Source organism: Macrotis lagotis, chromosome 4 (genome assembly GCF_037893015.1).
Source record: "Macrotis lagotis isolate mMagLag1 chromosome 4, bilby.v1.9.chrom.fasta, whole genome shotgun sequence".
Taxonomy (NCBI): Eukaryota; Metazoa; Chordata; class Mammalia; order Peramelemorphia; family Peramelidae; genus Macrotis; species Macrotis lagotis.
Genome location: NC_133661.1, coordinates 104,080,796 through 104,104,137, shown reverse-complemented (window position 1 = coordinate 104,104,137; position 23,342 = coordinate 104,080,796). Strand labels below are relative to the sequence as shown.

Genomic DNA, 23,342 nt, shown 5'->3' with positions numbered 1-23,342 from the left:
CTTAGGAACATAAGTTTGTAATCAGCCCAGTCAATATGAGTTCACGAATTTCTTTAGCTTTATTTGGCAGCATATGAATTCAGAGAGGAGTGAAAGCAGCAAATGATGGAACTAATCAAAGACTGGGACTTCTCAGGGCAAGATTTGGTGGGAGGGCCAGGGAAGGGGGAGTCAAGATGCCACAAGCCAGTGGATGAATGATAGCCTGGGAAAGAACTGAAAAGTGAAGGGATAGGAGGTCTTGGTGAGGTGAAGAATAGGGGGTTATGGTTACAAGGCAGTGGGAGAACTTGAATGACGACAGATAGTTACTTTAGTTGAACTATTAATTTATGTCATTTACAGTTTTAAAAAATGTACATAGTTCTCATAATTATAGCATGATATGGAATGAAATAATAGTTATAATAACCCTCAAAGTGCTATTTTTGTCTGTTTTTTGAAAACCTTTTATTTTAGAATACATAAAAAGTAGTTTCATAACCAGTATGACCTACTGATGCATTAATTCAGAATTAATGTAATTAATTCTATATATTAAAGTACATTAAAAGATGTACTTATAAGAAGGTAATGTGGTATAATGAGAAAGGACATTTAGAGAACTTGATTTCCGATTTTAGCTCTGCCACCTACTAGTGAGTGTGACCTTGGGCAAGTCATTTAACTTTCTGGGGTCCCAGTTTTCTCACCTGTAAACCAGATAATCTCTTAAAGTTCTGTTTAGCTTTAAGATTAAGTAATTTGAGTCAACTAAAATTAGTTTAATGCTATTTATAAGTACCTAGTACTATGTGAAAGATGAGTCAAAATGATGTAAATGGATAGAGAGCTGATTTGGGTAAATCATTTTAACCCTTTATTACTAGCCAACTCTCTGAGACTGTTAAATTGCAGAAAAGGTACTTAGCTGTATGAGTAAAAATAGTTTCTCATCAAAACTCCATGCAAAGATGAAATCATAAGTTCTGTTTAAAAATACATATATAAGGCACTATGCTAAATGATCTATACAAAGATAGATATTCTATAGACTTTATTCTTTAGGAACTTATCAAATATTTTTCAGGAATGTATCATCTCTTGTTAGATAAAATTAGGGTTAGAGTATAAGCATAACAGAAATATGAAGAGAAAAGGGATTTTTAGATGGGTGAGTGAATTGAAGGAATGAGGTCAGGGAAAGCTTCCTGGAGGAAGTGTCATCTAAGTTGTAACTTAAAGAGGAGGACTTTTAACTAAAATGTTGGGGAGGGAAATACTTGTAAGGCATAGATGTTATACAAAGTAAATACATTTTATATATATATATATATATGTATGTATATGTGTGTGTATGTATGTATGTATAAAGGAGAGATGGGATGGAGCAGGTTGAGAAGAAAAGGGGAAGAGAGCATCTAGTAGTTTGGTGGAATGAAGAAGATATAAGAAAGGGATTTATATTAGATAATAACTTGGAGGAGTCCCTTACATGACAGTATGTACTTTATTTTGTAAGCAGTGGGAGAGTTTTTAAATAAAGATTATGTAGTTGAATGATATGTCACAATGATTATTTGACTAGCTGCATAAAGGATGGACTAAGTAAGATATCCTAGACTGAAGACAGAAAGATCAGGCTATCATAATAACCTATTAATGAAATATAATGGAAAGAATTGGTTGTTGATTGGATATAAGAGATAAGAGAAAGGGAAGAACCAAAGAATTTCAAGCCTAGGAGGATATTAGTGCCATCAGTAGAAATGGAAAAGTTAGGAGAAGAAGTGTATTTTTTTCAGTGCAGATAGCAAGTTAAGTTTTGGACTTGTTCAATTTAAAATAGTCAGACAATTGTATATGTAGAACTATGATTCTTGGGAAAAGTTGGGGATAAGGATACAGTTGTTTTTTTTGTTTTTTTTTTTGCAAGGCAATGGGGTTAAGTGGCTTGCCTAAGGCCACACAGCTAGGTAATTATTAAGTGTCTGAGACTGGATTTGAACCCAGGTACTCCTGACTCCAGGGCCGGTGCTTTATCCACTGCGCCACCTAGCCGCCCCAAGGATATAGTTTTGAGAGAGCTTTATGCTGAAATAATCTTAGAAGATCTTAGAGGAATATAGAAAAAGGGATTGACCATTTATATAGCACCTACTATGAGGCCATCTGGTGACTGGTATAGTAGTTCTTTAAAATATGGTCATTGACCCTTTTGGGTCTCCACAATCCTTTTAGGGGATCCATGAAGTCAAAATTATCCTAATAATAATAATAAGACTCTATTTGCCAATTATAATGCTCTCCCTACTTAAACTGCATATCTATTGAGGTCATTACTTTATTTACTTCAGCCAAAATAAATACTGCCAACAGATTCAATGCAGAAGCAGATATGGAAATCCACTTGTCTTCTATTAAGCCTGAAATTAAAGATATATACAAATATATATGAAAATATTTATAAAGCAGTACTGCTCCTCCCATTAATTTTTTGTTTTGGAAAAGTTATTTTCATAGATATGTTTAAATAACGTGATTGTCTATTATTAGTATTTTTAAATGAATAAATCAATATTTTAAAAATTATCAGTTTTTCTCTTTTATATGGAAAATATTGAAAAACATAAAATATAAATAAAAGCTCTTTGGAGCCCTTAAGAATTTAAGAACTTGAAGGAGTCCTGTGATCAAAAAGTGGAAGAACCACTGCCCTAACCTAGTTATGCTGAGGAAACTGCTTTACCTTTATCTCTTAGTCATTTCTACCAATTGATCTTAGTTTTGTCCTTTGGGGCTAACCAGAAAGTGTTAACTCTTCTTCCACTGACACCTCTTCAGATACTTGAAAACAGTCATCATGATGCCTCCAAGACTTCTCATCTTCTAGCTACATGGCTTTATTTTAATTCATCTTCCTATGTCATGATATCAAGGCTCTTGAATCTTGAAGGATATCTACATTCCAGAAGCAGAAAGACATGAGGACTCAGCAGACTAGAAATGGAAATAAACTAGCCAGCCTCCATTTGAGTTCTACTCTAATGCCTCATAATGATGCCCACATGGTTCTGGGTTCTCAAAGGCTATGCTAATTGAAATTAATCTAGAGAAGGTCTCATCAAGCTGGAAAGAATTCAAGCACATTCATGTATTAAAATATATTTTTACATAAATGAAAATGTACATAAACACAGAATAACTATTAGAATGAAACCAGATTGCCACTGAAGACAGCAACCTGATGATGCATTTAATATAAAATATTAAAATTCTAAGCACTCTTCAGTAAGTATGTGAAACACCTCCATATTCTAAAGAGTGAAAAGGTTCAATGTAGACAATTAATAGGGAACAGAGGACTGTGATTAAAATTGTTGTCCTTGATCCCAGATGACAGAACTAGAACTATTGATAGAAACACAAATTTAGACTTCATGCAAGGAAAAACTATTTGAATATCCAAACAGGAAGTATTTTTTTTATCTTTCTTGAAATATACTCAGTAATTTTCTAATAGCAAATAAATTCATCATAAGTAGTATGCTCCAATATATAGAGAATCAATACATGCACTTGGTGTTGAGGCACTAAAAGTTAAAGGCTATTAAAAACTGAATTTTTAAGGAAAACAAGGATTCTTTTTTTGTTTGTTTTTTTGCAGGGCAATGTGGTTAAGTGACTTGCTCAAGGTTGCACAGTCGGGTAATTATTAAGTGTCTGAGGTCAGACTTGAACTCAGAGCCTTCTGACTCCAGTATTAGTGTACTTTCCATTGCTAGCTGCCCCTAAACCAAGGATTCTAGTGCAAATATATATAAAGCAATACTGCTTCTCCCATTTTGTTCCAGTTACAGGAGACAGCCAGTGCAAGGCTATGGAGACAGGAGATAGAATGTGTCATGTATGAGAAAGATTAAGAAGTCCAATTTGAATGTAATCAGTGTGCAAGAAGGGAGAGATATGTAAGGAGATGGAAAGGTAAACTGGGACTAGGCAGTGAAGGGCTTGTGAGAAGAGACTTGATGCACATAGACCAATTAGGAGTCTATTACAATATTCCAGAGAAGAGAAGAATGAAAAAGACTGTGTAGATGGAAAGCATAAGAGAATGGTAACTGATTGGTTATATAAGTAGGGTCAGGGAAAGTGAGGAATCAAGACTTAGATCAAGAGTGCAAACCTGGGTGACTAGAGGATAGTGATGACCACAGCCCAAACAAGGAATTTCTAGAGGAGGAGGGTTTGAGTGGAAGGATGTGTTTTTCCATTTAACAAGAAGACAAGCTGTGTTTAGCTAGCTATGGAGATCCTGAATCTCACTTGCCAAAATGATATTTTAAAGTAATAAAAAAATAACTAGCTGATTCTTATGTATGAGACTCTTCAAATCTTTAAATTCTTCTCTTTGTGTTTACAGGAAACCTATCCAGTTTAAATCGTCTTGGACTAAGATATAACAGACTGTCAGCAATACCAAGGTCATTAGCAAAATGCAGTGCACTTGAAGAACTGAATTTAGAGAACAATAACATTTCTACTTTGCCAGAGGTAAGAGATGGATCAGGCAAACTCTTACATGAAGTCTGAAAAATTAATGAAAATTCAGTAAATGTGTTCAGTTTTGTAAGAAATTAGAATTTTTTGTAGTGATATGAATAATGAATGTGTTAGTGGTAAATATTCAACAGCTTTCAGAAAGGGAAAAGCAACAAAGGAGGAAATAAAGGAATAGTTTAAAGAGGGGAGGAAAGAAGAGCAAAATGAATTTGTTTTCTTTGGGTACAGTGTACACTTTTCATGCTGATTTTAGTCCCTGGTAGCAAAAACTATTGAAGAAAATCTGTTTTCATTGGTTTTGAAGACAACACTAAATGATTCCACCAACTTCAGATTCAAAAATTTGGAGAAATTATATTTGCCCTGACCCTTTCTTGCCTATTCACAAGGTTGTTGTGGGATCAGATGATAGTGTGGTCTTTACAAACTCTCCTTTCTGTGACTTCAGTCCATTCATACCTCTTGGCTCTTCAAAAACATCTCTACCATTCTGACTTCTATTTCATAGGATCATATGATCATAATCAAAGACTTCAGAGAACATCTAGTCCAATTTTCTCATTTTATAGGCAGTGTAGGATGGGAAGCAGTTTAGTAACTGGTCCAGAGTCACAGTAGCATAGTTGGCATTCAAATCCATCATTTGACTACAGAACTGACTCTTCCCACTTCACCTATCTCGAGCTTGTTATTAATTCAACAATATACTTTCTGTGCTTGACTCTTATCTCCTTTTCTTGTCCCCATTCATGCTGTTTTGAACCTTAATCCTGGATCATCTCCATGGAGGTCATATAACTGTACTGATTAAATTTACTACCTAAACCCAACTGTTTTGTGTTCAGCAAGGCAAATTGGCCATAGGGTCAGGAATACGTGGGTTCAGTTCCTTCCTTCCTTTATAACCAGAAGAAAATCACTTAATCTCAAAGTATTCTGAGAGATACTCCAAGCTGCAGAGGAAGGATGGATCTGTCTTAATAGAGAGAATTTCCTTATTTGGAACTTCTCTGTATCGGTGATGTCACAATTTTAGTTTGTTTCTCTATCCTTAATTGACCAAGTCCATTCTCTACTGCAGCTATTTCATACTTTTTCTTCTCTCCTTGAACCTCCCACATCTTCCCCTGGGAATCCCTATTTTTTTCCAGTTCTTTTTTTATGGATGTTTTATTTTATTTTATTTTATTTTTCCATTTATGTGTTCTGAAAGTTTTTCAATATTCATCCACTTGCATATTTATAAGTTAAACAATTTTCTTTCACCTTCCCTTCCTCTCATCCTCCCCTCATCAGGGAGCAGTCTTAATGAATGTTTTACTTGTACATTTCTGTTTAACATGTTTACATATTATTAATTTTGCATCATGAGGAATTAGAACTAAGGGAAAAACAAAGAAAACTATGAGATATAGGAAGGAAAAACATAAGAGAAATTTTAAAAAAGTGACCATAGTGTTCATTTAGATTCTGAAGGATTTTTTGGGGGGGTTGGTTTTATTATTTTTTTCTGTCTGTATGTGAATGGCATTGTTCATAACATAACAGGTCTTCCAGGATTGTCCTAACTCTCTGAACTACAGAGAAGAGTTGTATCCATCCCAGTTGATCAACTCACATTATCGTTGTTAATGTTTATAATATTCTCTTGGTTCTTATTCCCTCTGCTCAGCATCAGTTCGTGTAATTCTTTTCATGCTTCTCTAGAGTCTAACCATTCATGATTTCTTATAGTATAATGGTCCTCCATAACATTCATTAACCATAACTTGTTCAGCTGTTCAAGTGATGGGCATTCCCTTAATTTCCAGTTCTTTGCCACTACAAAAAGAACTGCTACAAATATTTTTGAACATGTGGGATATTTTTAATAAAATTGATTGGCCTGGACTTTTCCTCAAAATGAAGGCCTCAGGAGGAAGTTAGGAATGGATGAAGGGGGTTAGTGTGGTGGAAGAATGTTCCAGAGTGAGAAGACCGTGAAGATTGGTAGATATACCTAAGACACGAAGTGAGGTTACATGGTGAGACTTACAGCTAAGGCATAGTGGCATTGTCTGGAAAGTCGGAGAAATAACAAAACTTTTGACAAGAATGAAATCATTTTGCTTTGCCTGGTATCTTGAAGAACTTACTTAGTAGCGTTTAAAAATTTTAAAAATAGGGAAAGGAGGACACTTGGGACAGTGGCCACAATATGGGAAGAAGAGCAGTTCATGCAGATATCTACAGGAAACAAGAATCCAGACTTGTAGTCAGTAGTTAAATATATGATTTCAGATATCTTTACCCAAATGCCTGAAGTTTTGGAAGTAAAAAAAGAGGAACTTAGTGAAACTAATGCAAAGAGAAAAATTTGACTTAATAAATATCACTATTTTTTTGTGATGAAATCAAAGCCTGGAAAATAACTCTGGTTTGGTATACTTTAAGTGGTTAAGATGTGTTTGTATGTTTGTTTAGAGCTGTAAAAAGACTAATTAGAGACCATTGAGTCAGTCCAGTCTCCCTTTTTTACTGATGAGGAAGCTAAGAGTTTAATGATTTGCCTAGTGTTGCACAGCTAGCTTGTCTTTGAAGCAGAATTTCAACCCAGGTCATCCTAACTCCAAGTCCACTGCCTTATCCACTATAGTGGATAGATCCTAATCAGAAAGATAAAAGGTAGGGGGGAGTGGAAAAGGGCAGTTGGAGATGGAGTGATATTCTATATTCAAATTATAAGGCGAAAATTCTATTCTTGATCTGATTCTTACAATAGGTTCAAGTTACAGGGAGAGGAAATGATGGAAAATATAAGAAGTGACATTTCCTTTCTAGAGTTTGTGATAGAGGCCGATATCTACTCAGGATTTATGGACAACAAATTTCAGAAGTTCCAAAGGAATAGTAAGTAGGATCCCACAGACTAAAATAGGAAATGGAAAACCCTAAATGAAATTCTGAAGAGATAAAGGAAAATTATTTCAGTGAGAAGGTGCGTGAAGAGACTGAATAAGATGTGCAGGGAATTCCCTGGCCAACTGAGATTTTTAAAAAGGCTATGTACAGAAAATAGAAACGAGCAGCAAACAAAGCATAGATTTTTAAAACATAGCATAGACCTGTGAAACAGTTGGTCAGGAGTATGGATCAACATAAGTTTATGCTAATGAAGAAAAGCTAAGAACAACAAAAACCTATATATTGAGGAAAGGAGTAGTAACAGGAAAGAGAGGATCTTGCTTGGACTGAATAGGATAATAGCTAACAGAAGAAAGGCAGAGCTAGAGCTACTCAGGTCATCATTTGTTTGAGTTTTGTCTGCTAAAGAAAATGTCCTTTTCACTAGAAATGGCATATTTTAAATGACTAAAGAGGGATTGATATCCAAGATAAGTTAGGGGATAACTGAGAACATCTTTTTGTGCTTGATGAATTCAAATCCCCTGTTCTAGTTGCACTGTACATCCTTGGATACTAAACGAAGTGGCAGTGTGATTATTGAACCACTACTTGAAGCAAACGCTGACATCTAACTGACTATGTGATTGCAAGGACAAGAGACAGGCAGGATATGACAATGACAATGGCAATGTATGGTGAAGATTGCCACATCGATCACAGACCCATCCTCTCCAAGCTAAGTATTCACATTCAACTGAAGCAGTAGCCTCAAGGCAGAGGAAATTCAGTTTTACGCTGATAATAACACTTCAAAGCACTTTTATGATGCCCTTGAAGACTTTTTTTGTTTGCAGATCTGATTGAGAACTTTGATACTGTCAGTTGTGAGGGTTTATGGAAAATTATGTCAAAATTTGGTTTCCTAGAGAAGTTCATGGGTACTGTATGTTGTTACCCTCAAGAAGACATGCTTGTCTGGGTTCTGGATAACCTTCTTGCATTTTCCAAGTCACCAATGGAGTTGAAACAAGACTGTATTTGTTCTCCCATGCTTTTTATAGCCTGATGTTTTCAGTCAAAATTTCATGAAGATGAACATGGCATCAAAGTCAGCTACTGCATTGATGGTAAATTCTTCAACGTGAAAAGGCTACAAGACAAAACTGAAATGGAGGGGAGTGTTGGTACGTGATTTTTTTTTCTTTTGCAGATGACTGTGCACTCAATGCAGCCTCTGCAGCTGAGATGCAACAAAGTACATATTGATTCTCTGCTGCTTGTGCTAATTTTGGCTTAACAATTGACAACAAGGAAACACAGGTGCTTCATCAGCCAGCACTGCACTATCCTGGAACCATCGGTTACAGCAAACAGAAGTTTTGAATATTATGGATAAGTTTACTTACCTTGACAACATACTTTCCATAGAGGTACACAGTGACAATGAAGTTGACACACACATTACCAGAGCTAGCTCAGTATTTGGGAGGCTCGGGAAGAAAGTATGGGAGAGAAGAGGTATTAAGAGTGACTACCAAATTATATAGAACTAGAGAAGTGAATGCCTGGATTTTCAAAATAGGCAATAAAATAAAGCATCAACCCACTATTGATCAGAGTGATCTTCACTTGTAGGTTGGTCATCAACCTAGAAAAGAAAATGGTGGTTTATAAAAGCATGGTTTCATCTAGAATAGGCCATGCCAGACTAAACTAATAGATGAGAAGGGAATGCTAGAGATAATATTTCACCTAGATTCTTGTAAAGTACTCCATACTATTCTTGGGAAGAGGTTGGAAAGATGGGAACTGAACCAGGATTCTCTAGATGTTTTTGATTGCACATTCTTATCAATGGCATGTTTTGAGTATTCAATTCTGGTGAGTGGGATTGGTAATCAGGATATGTAGATAGAGCCACAGTCAAGTTGCTTAACCTCTCAGGGCCCTGGCACTTTAAGGAGTTGCATAGAAAGTGCTAGCCTGCTTTGGTAGGAGTTTCTTCTGCTGGGATTCATTATACCAATGAAATCATATGTCCATTCCCAGTCCTTAAATGTGAGCTTTAGTTCTAATATTATGTACAGTATAAACATATAAATATAGAACTTTTAAAAAGATAATGAAGATAAGCAGATCTTTCACTGCTTCCATTTCCTATCATGAAATGATGAGACCAGTTACAAGCTCTTAGTTTTTTGATGTTGTTTTAAGACAGCTTTTTTTTTGCTAAAGCAATAGGGTTAAGTGACTTGCCCAAGGTCACACAGCTAGGATCAGGTGTCTGTGGTCATATTTGAACTCACGTCCTTCTTACTCAGTGCTCTTTCCAATGTACCATGTAGCTGTCCTCAGGGGCACATAGGGGCAGCTGGGTGCTGCAGTGGATAGAGCACCAGGTTTGGAATCAGGAGGACAGGAGTTCAAATATGACTTCAAACATTTAACTCTTATTAACCTTCAGAGTGTCTTGATGTTGCTTCTGACCCCCTTGTTAGCACTTGCCCCGTGTGAGTTCTCCATAAAATGGTCTTTTTTTTTTTCAAGCGTATGTCTGGCATTCTAACAATATGGCTAGCCCATCAAAGTTGCACTCTGTAGCAATTTTGGAATGCTAGACAGTTTAGCTTGAAAAAGGACTTCAGTGTCTGGCATCTTTTCCTGCCAGGTGATCTTCATATCTTCATAATCTTCCTAAGACAATTTAAGTGGAAGATATGGGCAAACAACAATGAGATCAGCACAACAGCTCTGTAGGTCTTACTTTGGTAGTCAGTCTAATACCTCTTCTCTCCCATACTTTCTTCCTGAGCCTCCCAAATACTGAGCTAGCTCTGGTAATGTGTGTGTATCAACCTCATTGTCACTGTGTACCTCAATGGAAAGTATGTTGTCAAGGTAAGTGAACTTATCCATAGTATTCAAAACTTCTGTTTGCGGTAACTGATGGTTCCAGGATAGTGCTTTGCTGGCAGATGAAGCACCTGTGTTTCCTTGTTGTCAATTGTTAAGCCAAAATTAGCACAAGCAGCTGAGAATCAATATGTACTTTGTTGCATCTCAGCTGCAGAGGCTGCATTGAGTGCACAGTCATCTGCAAAAGAAAAAAAAAATCATGTACCAACACTCCCCTCCATTTCAGTTTTGTCTTGTGGCCTTTTCACGTTGAAGAATTTACCATCAATGCAGTAGCTGACTTTGATGCCATGTTCATCTTCGTGAAATTTTGACTGAAAACATCAGGCTATAAAAAGCATGGGAGCACAAATACAGTCTTGTTTCACTCCATTGGTGACTTGGAAAATGCAAGAAGGTTTATCCAGAACCCAGACAAGCATATCTTCTTGAGGGTAACACAGTACCCACGAACTTCTCTAGGAAACCAAATTTTGACATAATTTTCCATAAACCCTCACAACTGACAGTATCAAAGTTCAATCAGATCTACAAACAAAAAAAGTCTTCAGGGGCATCATAAAAGTGCTTTGAAGTGTTATTATCAGCGTAAAACTGAATTTCCTCTGCCTTGAGGCTGCTGCTTCAGTTGAATGTGAATACTTAGCTTGGAGAGGATGAGTCTGTGATCAGTGTGGCACTCTTCACCATACATTGCTATTGTCATTGTCATATCCTGCCTGTCTCTTGTCCTTGCAATCACATAGTCAGTTAGATGTCAGTGTTTGCTTCAAGGGTGCATCCAGAAAATTTTATTGCACACAGATAAATGGAAGAAAGTGTTTGTAATGAGAAGGTCATGAGATGCACAGGTCTTCGGTAATGTGACCATTGCCGTTACTGTTTCTAGCTTCATTCCTCTCAAGCAATATTTGGTAGTCTATCTACTTTAGCATTAAAGTCACCCAGAATTATAGACTTTCCCTCTTTTGGCACATTGATGATGAGGGTCTTCAGGTTTTCATAAAATGTTTCTATGGCCTCTTTGGGGAACATAGGCTCTGATGGTGGTGTGATGTTTTGATAGGCATTCAAGCTTATGGACTAGATTAGGTTTTTTGCCATTTGGATATTCATAACATCGTTCTCCTGTATTTGGTCAAACATTTAATTTACTTCACCCCTAAAAAGCACCTAGATTTATTGAATTTTGAGTCACACCTGTGGTTGCTATGACAGCCTCTCACCCTGGACCTATTTATAGGGTCTTTCGGCCTGACAGTCCCTGACCTTGATCTAAAGAAATAGAAATGTTCAGAAGAGGACTGTGTTGTTTGGAGGTAAGGGAGATATGAAATGTGTGATGCAAATTGAGAACTCTACCTACTCATCCTAAACAAACTGTCCTCTAAAAAAAGAAAGGGAATAGGGAAGACAGGGCTCATACTCATTGGTCACTTCTCTTGGAAGACAGAACCTGCCCCCAGAGGGCTATGTGCCATAATCGTGAAGTGGTTAAGGGTTATAGGGGAGTGCAGAATTTTTCTAGTGGCACCTTCACAGCTGCTTCTGTGGGCATCCTGGTGTGATTAGATTAGAAGTGCCCTGAAGGATCATCATTTAGGAAGGATGCTGACAAATTGGAAAACCTGGGGAAGGCCATGTCATATCTGAATTGGTTGAAGAAGGTAGGAAAATTTTGTTTTGTGAAGAGTTGGAGAGCAACACTAACTATTTTTAACTATTTGAAAGTTTATGATGTAGAAAAGGGATTAGACTTGTTTGGCCCCAGATGGCAACAGCAGGTAAAAGTTGAAAAGAAATATATTTAACCTTGATATAAGGGAAATACTACTTAACAATTATAGCTGCCTAAAAAGTACAGAGAGGGCTGCCACAACACCGTGTGTTCTCCATTGTGGCAGGTCTTTTTTTTTTTTTTTTTTAACAAGGCAATGGGGTTAAGTGACTTGCCCAAAGTCATACAGGCAATTATTACATGTCTGAGGTCAGATTTAAACTCAGGTCCTCCTGACTCTAGTAGTGCTCTATCCACTGCTCCACCTAGCTGTCCCCCAGGTTAAGTCTAAGCAAAGACTAAATGACTACTTGTTGGTTGGGTATGTTATAATGGAAAGTATTTTTAAGGTATAGGGTTTGAACTAAATAACTGATAGAATCCCAACAAACTTGGAAATTATGTGATTTTGTAATTTGAATTGAGTATTAATAGTTAGTATTGCTAACAATTTTAAATAATATATCTAGCAAAAAACGTATAAATAATTTGGAACAGCTTTGTCAATCTGCAAGTGAAAGTTCCAGTGTTATAAATTGTAGGTTAACTCTCTGTGCTGTGATATCTGAACTTAATCTTCCTTAGCTCTGCTCCCAATGGTTTTACACCATTCCTTACTAGAGCCTGTAGCAGGTTCTTCTCAACTGTGCCACCATAAAAAGGTATGTATAGTCATATGCTGTAAGAGAAAGAGCAGCTGTCATCTCAAAGTAATCTTTGAGACAGACTTGAAGAGTAGGGTAAGAATTGTGGAGTCCAAAGAACTGGTGTCTAGATTGTCTTCTATTTGGGCCATAAATGAACATAATCATTATAGTTTGACTATGTCCCAAATCTTCAGAGACTAATGTCCTCAATGGGGAATAAACAGAGTTTTATTTGTAGTTTAAAAAAATATCTTTGTTAGTTTAAGACTTAATTCCTAAAAAAAAATCACAATCTTTCATTTGCTATTCTATACAAACCATGCACCTAAAAGAATCCCTTTTACAACTTATCACACAGATACTCATCTAGCCTTTACCTAAAGGTCTCCAATGAGAATATATTAATGTCAACTTCCTATCTTGAATGACTTTTCCCTGAGTCCCCTTACTTACACAGTTTTTACTGCTTTGTTTTACCTCCAAATTTACTTTGCATCTATTTTATTTTTTTTTTTACACTTATCCTTATGAAAGTTCATCTTAGGGGTGGCTAGGTGGCGCAGTGGATAAAGCACCGGCCCTGGAGTCGCGAGTACCTGGGTTCAAATCCGGTCTCAGACACTTAATAATTACCTAGCTGTGTGGCCTTGGGCAAGCCACTTAACCCCATTGCCTTGCAAAAACTTAAAAAAAAAGTTCATCTTTCTTAGATTTTCGTTGTTAATATACTTACAACTTGGTCTGGGCTAGAAATGATATTTGAGCATTTTTGTTTAAATTAAAATAACTTTTCATTTATTGACCAACATCATAACCAATGAGATGGGGTTCCTTCAAAGAAATGGTTAGTTGACAGTAAGCTTGGGCCAGCTAAATGACTCAGTGAATAGATTGGTGGAACTGGAATCAAGAAGATCTGTGTTCAGATCTGGTTTCAGACACTTTACTAGTTGGGTGACTCTGGGTAAGTCACATAATCTCTTTTTGACTTGATCCACTGGAGAAGGAAATGGCAAACCACTCCAGTATCTTTGCCAAGCAAAGCCCAAGTATATTATGACCCACAGGATCATGAAGAGTTGAACATAACTGAAGAATAGGAAAAACAACTGATATTAAGCATAAATAAATAAGGCACATGTGTATTGTAACCCATAAAGATGCTAACTGGATCACTTTTAGATAGGTAAATCTTCAAAAGACACTATTGCAAATTTGCAAAAATATTAAGGGTCTAACTGAAATATCAACATATTGGAAGTGGCATGTTCTTACAGAAAATTTGTAATCAGTTGAGTTCATAATGAAAAAAGTAATTATTGTCTGTTGGATAATGCTTGTGAAGTCATTAGTTTCTTATGTACTTGACTTCAAATTAACAAAGAGTAGAGAAAGAGTTAGATATTTATTGTGCAGAGTTTTGTTTATACTGCTCTTCATCAAAGTGAAAAGTTTCAAATAGTAATGGCTTTAAATGTTTCTCATATTTAGTTCATATTTATCTTTTGTTTTTTGCTCTTTTACAATTTGACCAATTTTGACATATTGTTTAGAATATATCTTCCAAGATTTTCATCAGGTGATAAAATGTGAAATTGATGATTCTAATTCTGTACATTTCATGCTCTACAGGGTCTTTTATCAAGTCTTGTGAATCTGAATAGTTTGACACTAGCTAGAAATTGCTTCCAGTCATATCCAATGGGTGGTCCATCTCAGTTCTCCACCATTTATTCCCTTAATATGGAACACAACAGAATCAATAAAATTCCATTTGGAATTTTCTCCAGAGCAAGAGTATTAAGCAAGCTGAATATGAAGGTAAGAATTTCTGTTAAGTGGATAATCTTTGTGGATGATTCTTTGGGCACCAGTAACAATTCAACTTGAAATGTGTTCTTTCTTTCTGTAAAACTCAATTGTTTTCAACACAGTGCTTAATGCTAGGGACTTTTCTGTCTCTTTTTCTGTCAATGACAGAAGTTGATGATTAGAATATGACCGGTACTAATTTTGAATATTTAGCCAGAAGAATTAGAAGTAGCGTCTATAGAAGCAAAGTAATACAATTAATTTTTTAAAATTTAATAATACATTTTGAAAGTAATAATGTTGGATAGGTTTGACAGCTGTGTAAAAACTATACCTTTTTAAATAAAAATATGTAACAAGCCTTGTTTTAAATATCTCTTAAAATATTAATGTCACATGTTAAGGTTTTTTTCTTCAAAGCAATTTCAAAGGCTAAGTAAAAGTCTGGATGTTTTTTCCTCTTTTTTTCCTAAAGAAGAAAACTTCACGGTCCAATTATTTACTATGTCAAGTATTAAAATGTTTGTTTTTAAATAACTTGAATAAAAAGAAGTAAGCTTTAACTTTTTAAATAAGTTGCTATTCTGATTCTTATTTATTCATTCATTTATTTATTTATTTATAATGAGGTGCTGTTTTTAAACAGAAACTTTGGATTTTCCTGTTAATATATTGTGTTTGTAGATTTGCTTATGAAAGGCTGGAGATTTATTCATTTGTCTGATGTTTTCATTGTCATCTTGTTACGGTCTTCATTTTTTTCAATATTTTTTCTTTCCATTCCTAACACTTTTTTTTTTTGTAAGGCAAACGGGGTTAAGGCCACACAGCTAGGTAATTATTAAGTGTCTGAGACTGGATTTGAACCCAGGTACTCCTGACTCCAGGGCCGGTGCTTTATCCACTACGCCACCTAGCCACCCCTCCACTGTGCCACCTAGCCGCCCCTATTCCTAACACTTCTGATCAATGTTAAAAGAATTCATGATCGGGGAGGCTAGGTGGTGCAGTGAATAGAGCACCGGCCCTGGAGTCAGGAGTACCTGAGTTCAAATCTGGCCTCAGAAACTTAATAATTACCTAGCGGCCGCTTAACCCCATTTGCCTTACAAAAACCTAGGGAGAACAAAAGAAAGAAAGAATTCATGATCAGGTTGCTAGGTGGTGCAGTGGATAGAGCACCGGCCCTGGAATCAGGAGTACCTGCGTTCAAATCCAGCCTCAGACACTTAATAATTACTTAGCTGGTAATTAGGCCTTGGTTGGGCAAGTCACTTAACCCCATTGCCTTGCAAAAAAAAAACAAAACCTAAAAAAAAGAATTTAATGATTAATTTCCTAGTTTCTTTCTGAGATATAATTTTTTTTGTATGTGTTTATTCATTTTTTAGGTATGCACATATATTCTTCGAATTGGAAGGTATTGTCTGTATTAACCTTCCCTCCAACTCAAGAATCTCTATAGGATATCTGACAAAGATGTTTTATTTTTTATAAGTCATTACTGAGTCAATACTTGAACAAGTGTTTATACATATATTCTCTCAAATAACCATTACATTAATCAAGATCTTTGAAATATTAAATGCTTTCCATTCATAGATTATAATTTATTGTGCAAATAATCACATATTAGAAATATTTTTCCATCATAAACTTTAAATTGAAGTCTTCTGTTTGTTTTGGGGAACTCTCTAAGCCTTTTAAAAAGGCAATTAAAGTATTTTTTCCCTTTTAAAGTGTTTTCATTTTATATCATAAGGCTATAGATGGCAGAAACAGGATTTTTTTTTTAAGTTCTCCTATAATGGTGCCTTCATCCTTCTCCCCATTCTAGTTTTTCTATTTTGACTGCTCGTTATTTTCTAATTTTTCTAGGACAATCAGTTAACCTCCCTTCCTTTGGACTTTGGAACTTGGACCAGTATGGTAGAACTGAATTTAGCTACCAATCAGCTCTCAAAGATCACTGATGATGTGTCTGGGCTTGTTTCTCTTGAGGTAAGCCTATGAAAGAATGTAACTTTTTAGATTACTTCTAGAATTATTCATTTTATGGAGTCTTAAATTAAAATAGCAAGTTATATTTGGCCAGAGATAATAATTAAATAGGGCAGAATCTTATAGCAAATTTACCCTTGTTCTTTGATGAGGTGAGGTTAAATTCTGTACGTGTCTGTATAGAGAGTGCCATATATGCCTCCTGAATAGTTCATGTACTTGAACACTATCAGCAGTTTTGTAAAAAATGTTTGTCAATTTTTATTGGTCTATATTTACCTCCAAAAGGTATGCAAGTAGAAAAGTTGGCATTTTGATAACTTGATAAGACATTTTGAAAGGTTTTTAAAAATCATCTTTTATCACAGTTGGTAGAACTTTGTAGTTCTGAAAATACTAAATGTAAATGGGGGATATAAAAGCATTGACTCATTTGCCATTCTTTATCAATTTGCTGAAAATTTATTTCAACTCAAGCTATTTTTGATTTCAAATAGTGAGACTTGTTCCAGTTTAGGGAAAAATACTTTTGTTTTCATTGCCTATGATTGATTCCTCCAAAATGAGATTTTTAGGAATATACACAACTTATTTAATAAAAATTACAACTTTTCCCTTAAAAAAAACCTGAATAATGCTATGTACTTTATATACTCTTTTTATAATAGTAATTGACATTTGTACAGTGCTTTAAAGTTTGCAAAATGTTTAATATGATTATGTCACTGGAGTGTCACAACCCTGTGAAGTAGATATTATAGTTATTATTATCATTATTTTACAATTAAGAAATGGAAGCTCACCATGGGTAAATGACTTTACTTTTGATAACACATTCAGTAAATGGAAGCTTTGGGATTTAAAACTCTTCCACCTGGTATCATTGGCATTCTCTACTCTTGACTCTTTATTAAGTTCTGAGGCACACAGGGTTAATAGAGAATCATTCCCTTTCCTTTGCAGTACCTGTCATAAACCATTTCTCCATTTCTAATATTCTCCATATTCTAATATTCTCCAGGTTCTAATATTGTCAAACAATGTTTTGAAGAAACTCCCTCATGGCCTTGGAAACCTTCGGAAGTTAAGAGAATTGGACCTAGAAGAGAACAAATTAGAATCCTTGCCGAATGAAATTGCTTACCTTAAAGATTTACAGGTAAAATGATGTTATAACAATTTGTTTTATTTGCTGACCACTGCAATATATGTTCTTCGTTTATACTTTCTTCTCTTGAATTTGACCTGTTTCTTGAATCAGTTTTATCTCATGAAATCATAGGGGATAAAAGATTTGAGGACTAAGCTAAGTCTTTTAATTCAAACTTAGTCAATTAATTCAAATCAACATTCCATAAATACCAAAGTGTAGGGCAGTGTGTTAAGGACAAGTGAAAAATACAGATCACAACTTATTTCATAAAACTTCAGCATTTCACTCCTATTCTGCCTCACTTGAATTGCAAAGAAATGGAAACAAATGTGTCTCACTACCCCTGTGAGGAGTAAAGTACCTAGACCATAAATACTGAGTGTGTTGTATAGAATAACCTGTCAGATATGATCTAAAGAATATAAATTTTAGAATCAGAGGCCTAGTCTCATTCTATTCTTCATTTATGCATGTTGCTTTGAACAAATTACTGACTCCTCTGGACCTCTGAATCCCTCTGTTGTAAATGACTTGGATTAGATGTCACTAAATTGTGTTCCAAATCCTGTGCTCATAGAATCACTGTTATCCATTTGTGGACATTTTGGATTGACTTCTGAATGAATTGATCTGTATAGGAGTCAGTGCTCCTTAATGTACATTCAAGCCTTGTGTGAAAGGGAGAGGCTTTATATTCAGCACCAAGGACTTTAGCATTTTGCTATTTAGTCCTAGTGTCTTACTAGGATTTATGGTGACTTTTCTTTGACCATTAAAAGTAATATAGTGTCTTGGGTCATCATATTTAGTGTATTGCCTGATGATACTATGAAGTGTTCCTTTAATTTTGATGTGAAGAGTCGATGCTGGTTATTAATGCCAGAATAGTCAGGAGGCATGGGAAGACTGGAGATGCACTTCTAATTCTTTGGGCAGCAGTGATTCCCCTCATGTCCTCCATAGTCATCTAAAGCTGGCTCATAGGTAAGAATACGCTAAGGTCCTATAAAGCCACATTTGTACCTTTATGTAAGTCAAATCAACTTCTGCCTTGGCTATCACCCAGATTTTGACCCTGAAATTTCTAGGAGCTGAGGTCCATGACAGTGTCTGGATCTGGAGCTTATTTATTCTCTGCATTCAAAAAGATTGGTCTTTAAAATAATTTCAAATAAGTAAGTGCTTTCTGTTTTCTTGAATGAGAATAAATTACAACTTTTATAAAGGTTTAATGTAATCCTGTTATTCCCATAAATGTTCTTGTACAAGAATATATTTTATTAATTTAGCAGATTTGTGTTCTAAAGTGTCCCTTTGCCATGGGAAAAAATATGTAACATTCTCCTTTTAAAAATGGTTAATTCTTCAGAAATTAGTCCTAACGAACAACCAATTGAATAATCTTCCCAGAGGAATTGGTCACCTTACCAATCTCACACATCTTGGCCTTGGAGAGAACCTACTTGCCCATCTTCCTGAGGAAATTGGTATGAAATAATTTCTGATCCATAACTTTGTATTGAGCAAATTGAGTGATATTTGTAAGCTAATGTAATTATCTTAATGTTGTGATTATAAAGAATCAGCTAACTTTTTGTACTATCTTTAATGTATTAGTATTTCAAAAGGACATAATATTTTCTGTGAAGTAAATATTACATAGAACCCTAATTTTAAAAAAGGCATTATTTATTTTAATTTTTGTGAGCCAGATTTCTTGATTTAAAAGCCAAAAGGTCATTTCCATGTGGGACACTGTGATAGTTTCATTTTTATGATTTTTTTTATCATTTTAAGATTGAATTCTTCTATATTATCATTTGCTTCTCATGGTAGTGGTATGAAATAGGATGGGCATGTGCTGTTTCCATTTTTCGGAATACAAAACTGAGAAATTGTGACCTGCTGAAGGTCATTTGACTATTAAATGGTATATTAGATATTAGAACCCAAGGACATCTAGACCCAGTATTCTTACCACTACCTTGTGGTGTCTCAGTGACCCCCCCCCCAAAAAAAAAGATGCCATTTTGTAGGGAATGTAAAATTTGAGAATTTAGAAAATTGAAGGATAGCATGAAGGTTTCTAACATGTTTGAATATTTGGTGGACATTTGGATCCTCATGAGAGATTTTTTGATTGTATATCCTGATGATAAACAAATGTACTAAAACTCAGTGACTAGATTGTGACTTTATAGTCATGCATACCCTTGCTCAATACTTTGATAGTTTGTGAACATTTATAAACTTATAAATTCAGTACATAGGAAAAAATTGTAAGAGGCAGGTTCAATTTCCATTTTTCAAAGCAATGAGGGTTAAAATGACTTGGCCCAAGGTCACAAAGACTAGCAAGTTTCTTGATGTCATACTGTAGGAACTTTAGGAGTACCCTCAAAAGAGACTGGGAGGAAGAATGAATGCAAAGATAGAAGCAAACTTCAGTCAACAAATAATCTTTTGTTAAGTGCCTCCTATTTGTGAGACATTGTGTAATTATTTGTTAATTTTATTTATTCAGGTACACTGGAGAACTTAGAAGAGCTATATTTGAATGACAACCCTAATCTTCATGGCCTTCCTTTTGAGTTGGCTCTCTGCAGCAAACTGTCAATCATGAGTATTGAGAACTGTCCACTCAGTCACCTTCCACCTCAGATTGTTGCAGGAGGACCATCTTTTATTATTCAATTTCTAAAGATGCAAGGTCCTTATCGTGCCATGGTCTGATGCAAATCAGTTGGTCCCATACACTGTACAAAATATAAACTACATTAATGTTGTCTCATATCTATATCTGTATCTCTATTTGTAGATATTGATATATGTATGGCAGATTTATTGACTGCATTATGTGTTTCTGCTAATAGAGGAATCATAGCCATTTAGATTTTTTTTATTCTGTACAAAATGCTTGTTTGAGTTTTCTTTGCTGAATTTGATGGATTTTTGTCTATTGAGTCATGTAATACCAGTTCACTTAATACATTTGCCAACAAATTTAAAAATTATTAAATTTAAGGGACAAAAGTAGTATTGTTAGATAGACTTTTTATTAGGAAAAATAATGTACAAATATTTGTTGCAATTTTTCATATTCATTTTTTCCTTCTCCTTGTTGGAACCCTATAATGTCATACATCCTAAAGATAGAATTTTTCTTTAACTTATTTTGAGATTTGAAACAGAAATGGTTTTTATATATTGTTTACAGTCAGAGTAAATCACTGGATTTTTTATTTGTTTTGATTTGCTCTGTTTTAATCAATCATAACTAGAATTTATATGCTTCTGCTGAAGAATTTGTATCAGCTAGTTTATATACAAAAAAGATTTGCTCAATGAAATAACTGGTAAACTGAAAAGAAGCAGCCAAAACGCTTGAATTCTTGTCATTATGCTTCTCTGAATTATCATTTGTGAGGCAAAACATATCTGATCTGAGCCTTTGGGGAGGGCTGCAGGGAGAGGAAAGAGAACATGACAGCTTTTCTAGCACAAATCACCTTTTTCAGATTGGGGGAAGAAATGCGTGATGATTTCGTGAAAAGCAAGTATTATTTGGGGAAGTTGCAGTTACACAAAAATCTAATACAATCTGATTTGCAAGAAAAACTTCTCCCCATACACTTTATGTATAAAAATACAATCATACATACACATGTATTTATGATGACACAAATGACGTGGAGGATGTTTCCCTTCCTTGAACAATGAAATGAACTGAATGTCTCTTCCTTTTTAAACTCTGCAATATCTGGTGGTTTAGGCTTCTTTCACAGAGTACTCTGGTTTCTATCTTGACTTGCTTGTGGGCATCCTTCAGTCTTGGAATCTCTGCATCCAAACACAACATCTTCACACTGGGCTGTGCTGCTGCTCAACTCAATGCACTTTTCCCTCTATTTGGGGCACTTGCTTCAAACACTTCAGTTCAGTATCGTGAATCATTTGTTTTCACTTCTCCCTTTTCCTCAGTAGTCACTGCAAGAGGCACATGGTGAGTTATGCAAAGAAGCTGTTGGTAGCTCAGTGGAAAGACTATCAGTTGTGCCTGTGCTCTCGAATGGCCTGTCTTTTTCCACATTGCATTAAGGCGACAGTGTGGTATAAGTGGCACACATTTCCTACAGGACTGTTCCTTTTGTAGTGCCAGTATAAATTATTTTCATTATTATGGAGACTAAAAGGGCAGTTACATTCCAGTTGGTATTCCACAACCCTCCTTTGTAATGGATATAAGTAATCCAATGTTATTTGACTATTGCCATTTAAGTGGTAATTGTATATTTTGAACAAATTTATCAATTATTGAGATTGGGGAGTAAGGTGGGTCCCCCCCTTCAGAATTCAGTACAGTTAAGGATTGTATTGCCTTAGACTAGAAACATTCTTATTTATCTGACATTTTCATAAGGAAGAACTTTTAAATGGAAGTTGGATGGAGATGTAAAATCCTAGGGGGGGTTAAATGTGCTGTAAAACTATTGTAGATTTCACTGTATTTTGCCATATAATATCTTTTTTGTTTCTCTTTTTCCATCTATTGGGGCTTTTCAGTTTAAATTTTGTTTATAAAAGAATGAGTTTATTACTGCTCAACTAGGAGCCAGAGGGGTTTTTCCCCTCTGTTAAAAAATGAAAATGCTAAACTTGGTTTTTGAAGACCATAGCCTAACTTATGAAAAATAATTGGAAATATTTGTGGTAATTATAACTTTACAATGAAAATGGAGGCCCTGTATCATAAAGTATAGATGTTCTTTTGCTTTAATAAGAGAAATGTCTTTTTTAAATTTGTTAATTTATTAAAATGGGGCTAAGATAAACACAATTTTATTGTAGTACTGAAGCTACCTAAAAAAGAGAAAGTAAGGAGGGGCCATTAAAGAGATTTTAAATGAGCATAAGTTAAATGTTTTCTAATGGCTGCATCCTTAAAAAAACAGCACATGGATTTCTTTGCCTCTACTAGCCAGAAACAAGCATGAACTTTAATTGGACTGTGCTCATTAAACAAGATGTTTCATATGTAAATAGCTTGATCTTTCACCTTTCCAAGGTGTTTTGCTAAAATGATGTATGATCAGAGCTGACCCTCTTCCTGAAATTGCAAAGGGATGAGTAGTTGGTTGACCTAAAATAACATGCTTGCTGCTTTCTTTTAAAGAAAATATGACCAGTCTCTTCATTATCCTGTGAATAAATAAAAAAATGTAGAAGATTACAGTATGAAACATATCCTTTTTTAGAGTTTTCCTTTTAATGAATGGTAGTAGCTGAATGGTATTGCTACTTATTACTCTTTAAGGAAGTGAGGGGGGTGTGTGTGTGTGTGTGTGTGTGTGTGTGTGTCTATGTGTCTATATCTATTTGTCTCCCAAGTGATTATTTCATGCAGTAAAAAGGGGGAAATACTGAAGATTTTTGTGGAAACAAAGAATACAAATAAAACCAATATGAGTTAGAAGCACTTGGGGAAAGAGTACACATAAAATGCATTTTTGTAATTGTTATATTAAAGATTTGGGTACTCTAATTGGAATAAGCTTTAATAGTTCACTTGCATATGTCTAATTTATCCAACTGTTTATTTTGAATCAGT

The 23,342-nt window shown here is 35.1% G+C and overlaps 1 protein-coding gene across 5 annotated transcripts in view; it reads left to right on the top strand.

Moving 5' to 3' along the window:
- The window catches only part of SHOC2 (SHOC2 leucine rich repeat scaffold protein), a 131,368-nt gene extending 108,392 nt beyond the window's left edge, over positions 1-22,976 (top strand). For all 5 annotated transcript variants that reach the window (XM_074233718.1, XM_074233717.1, XM_074233719.1 and 2 more), the window contains 6 exons: positions 4,403-4,533; positions 14,401-14,589; positions 16,459-16,581; positions 17,603-17,740; positions 19,104-19,221; positions 20,259-22,976. In XM_074233718.1, coding sequence (XP_074089819.1) covers positions 4,403-4,533; positions 14,401-14,589; positions 16,459-16,581; positions 17,603-17,740; positions 19,104-19,221; positions 20,259-20,467 — 908 coding nt within the window. In that variant the 3' untranslated portion in view covers positions 20,468-22,976. The remainder of the gene's footprint in view (positions 1-4,402; positions 4,534-14,400; positions 14,590-16,458; positions 16,582-17,602; positions 17,741-19,103; positions 19,222-20,258) is intronic.
- The last annotated feature ends 366 nt before the right edge of the window (positions 22,977-23,342 follow it).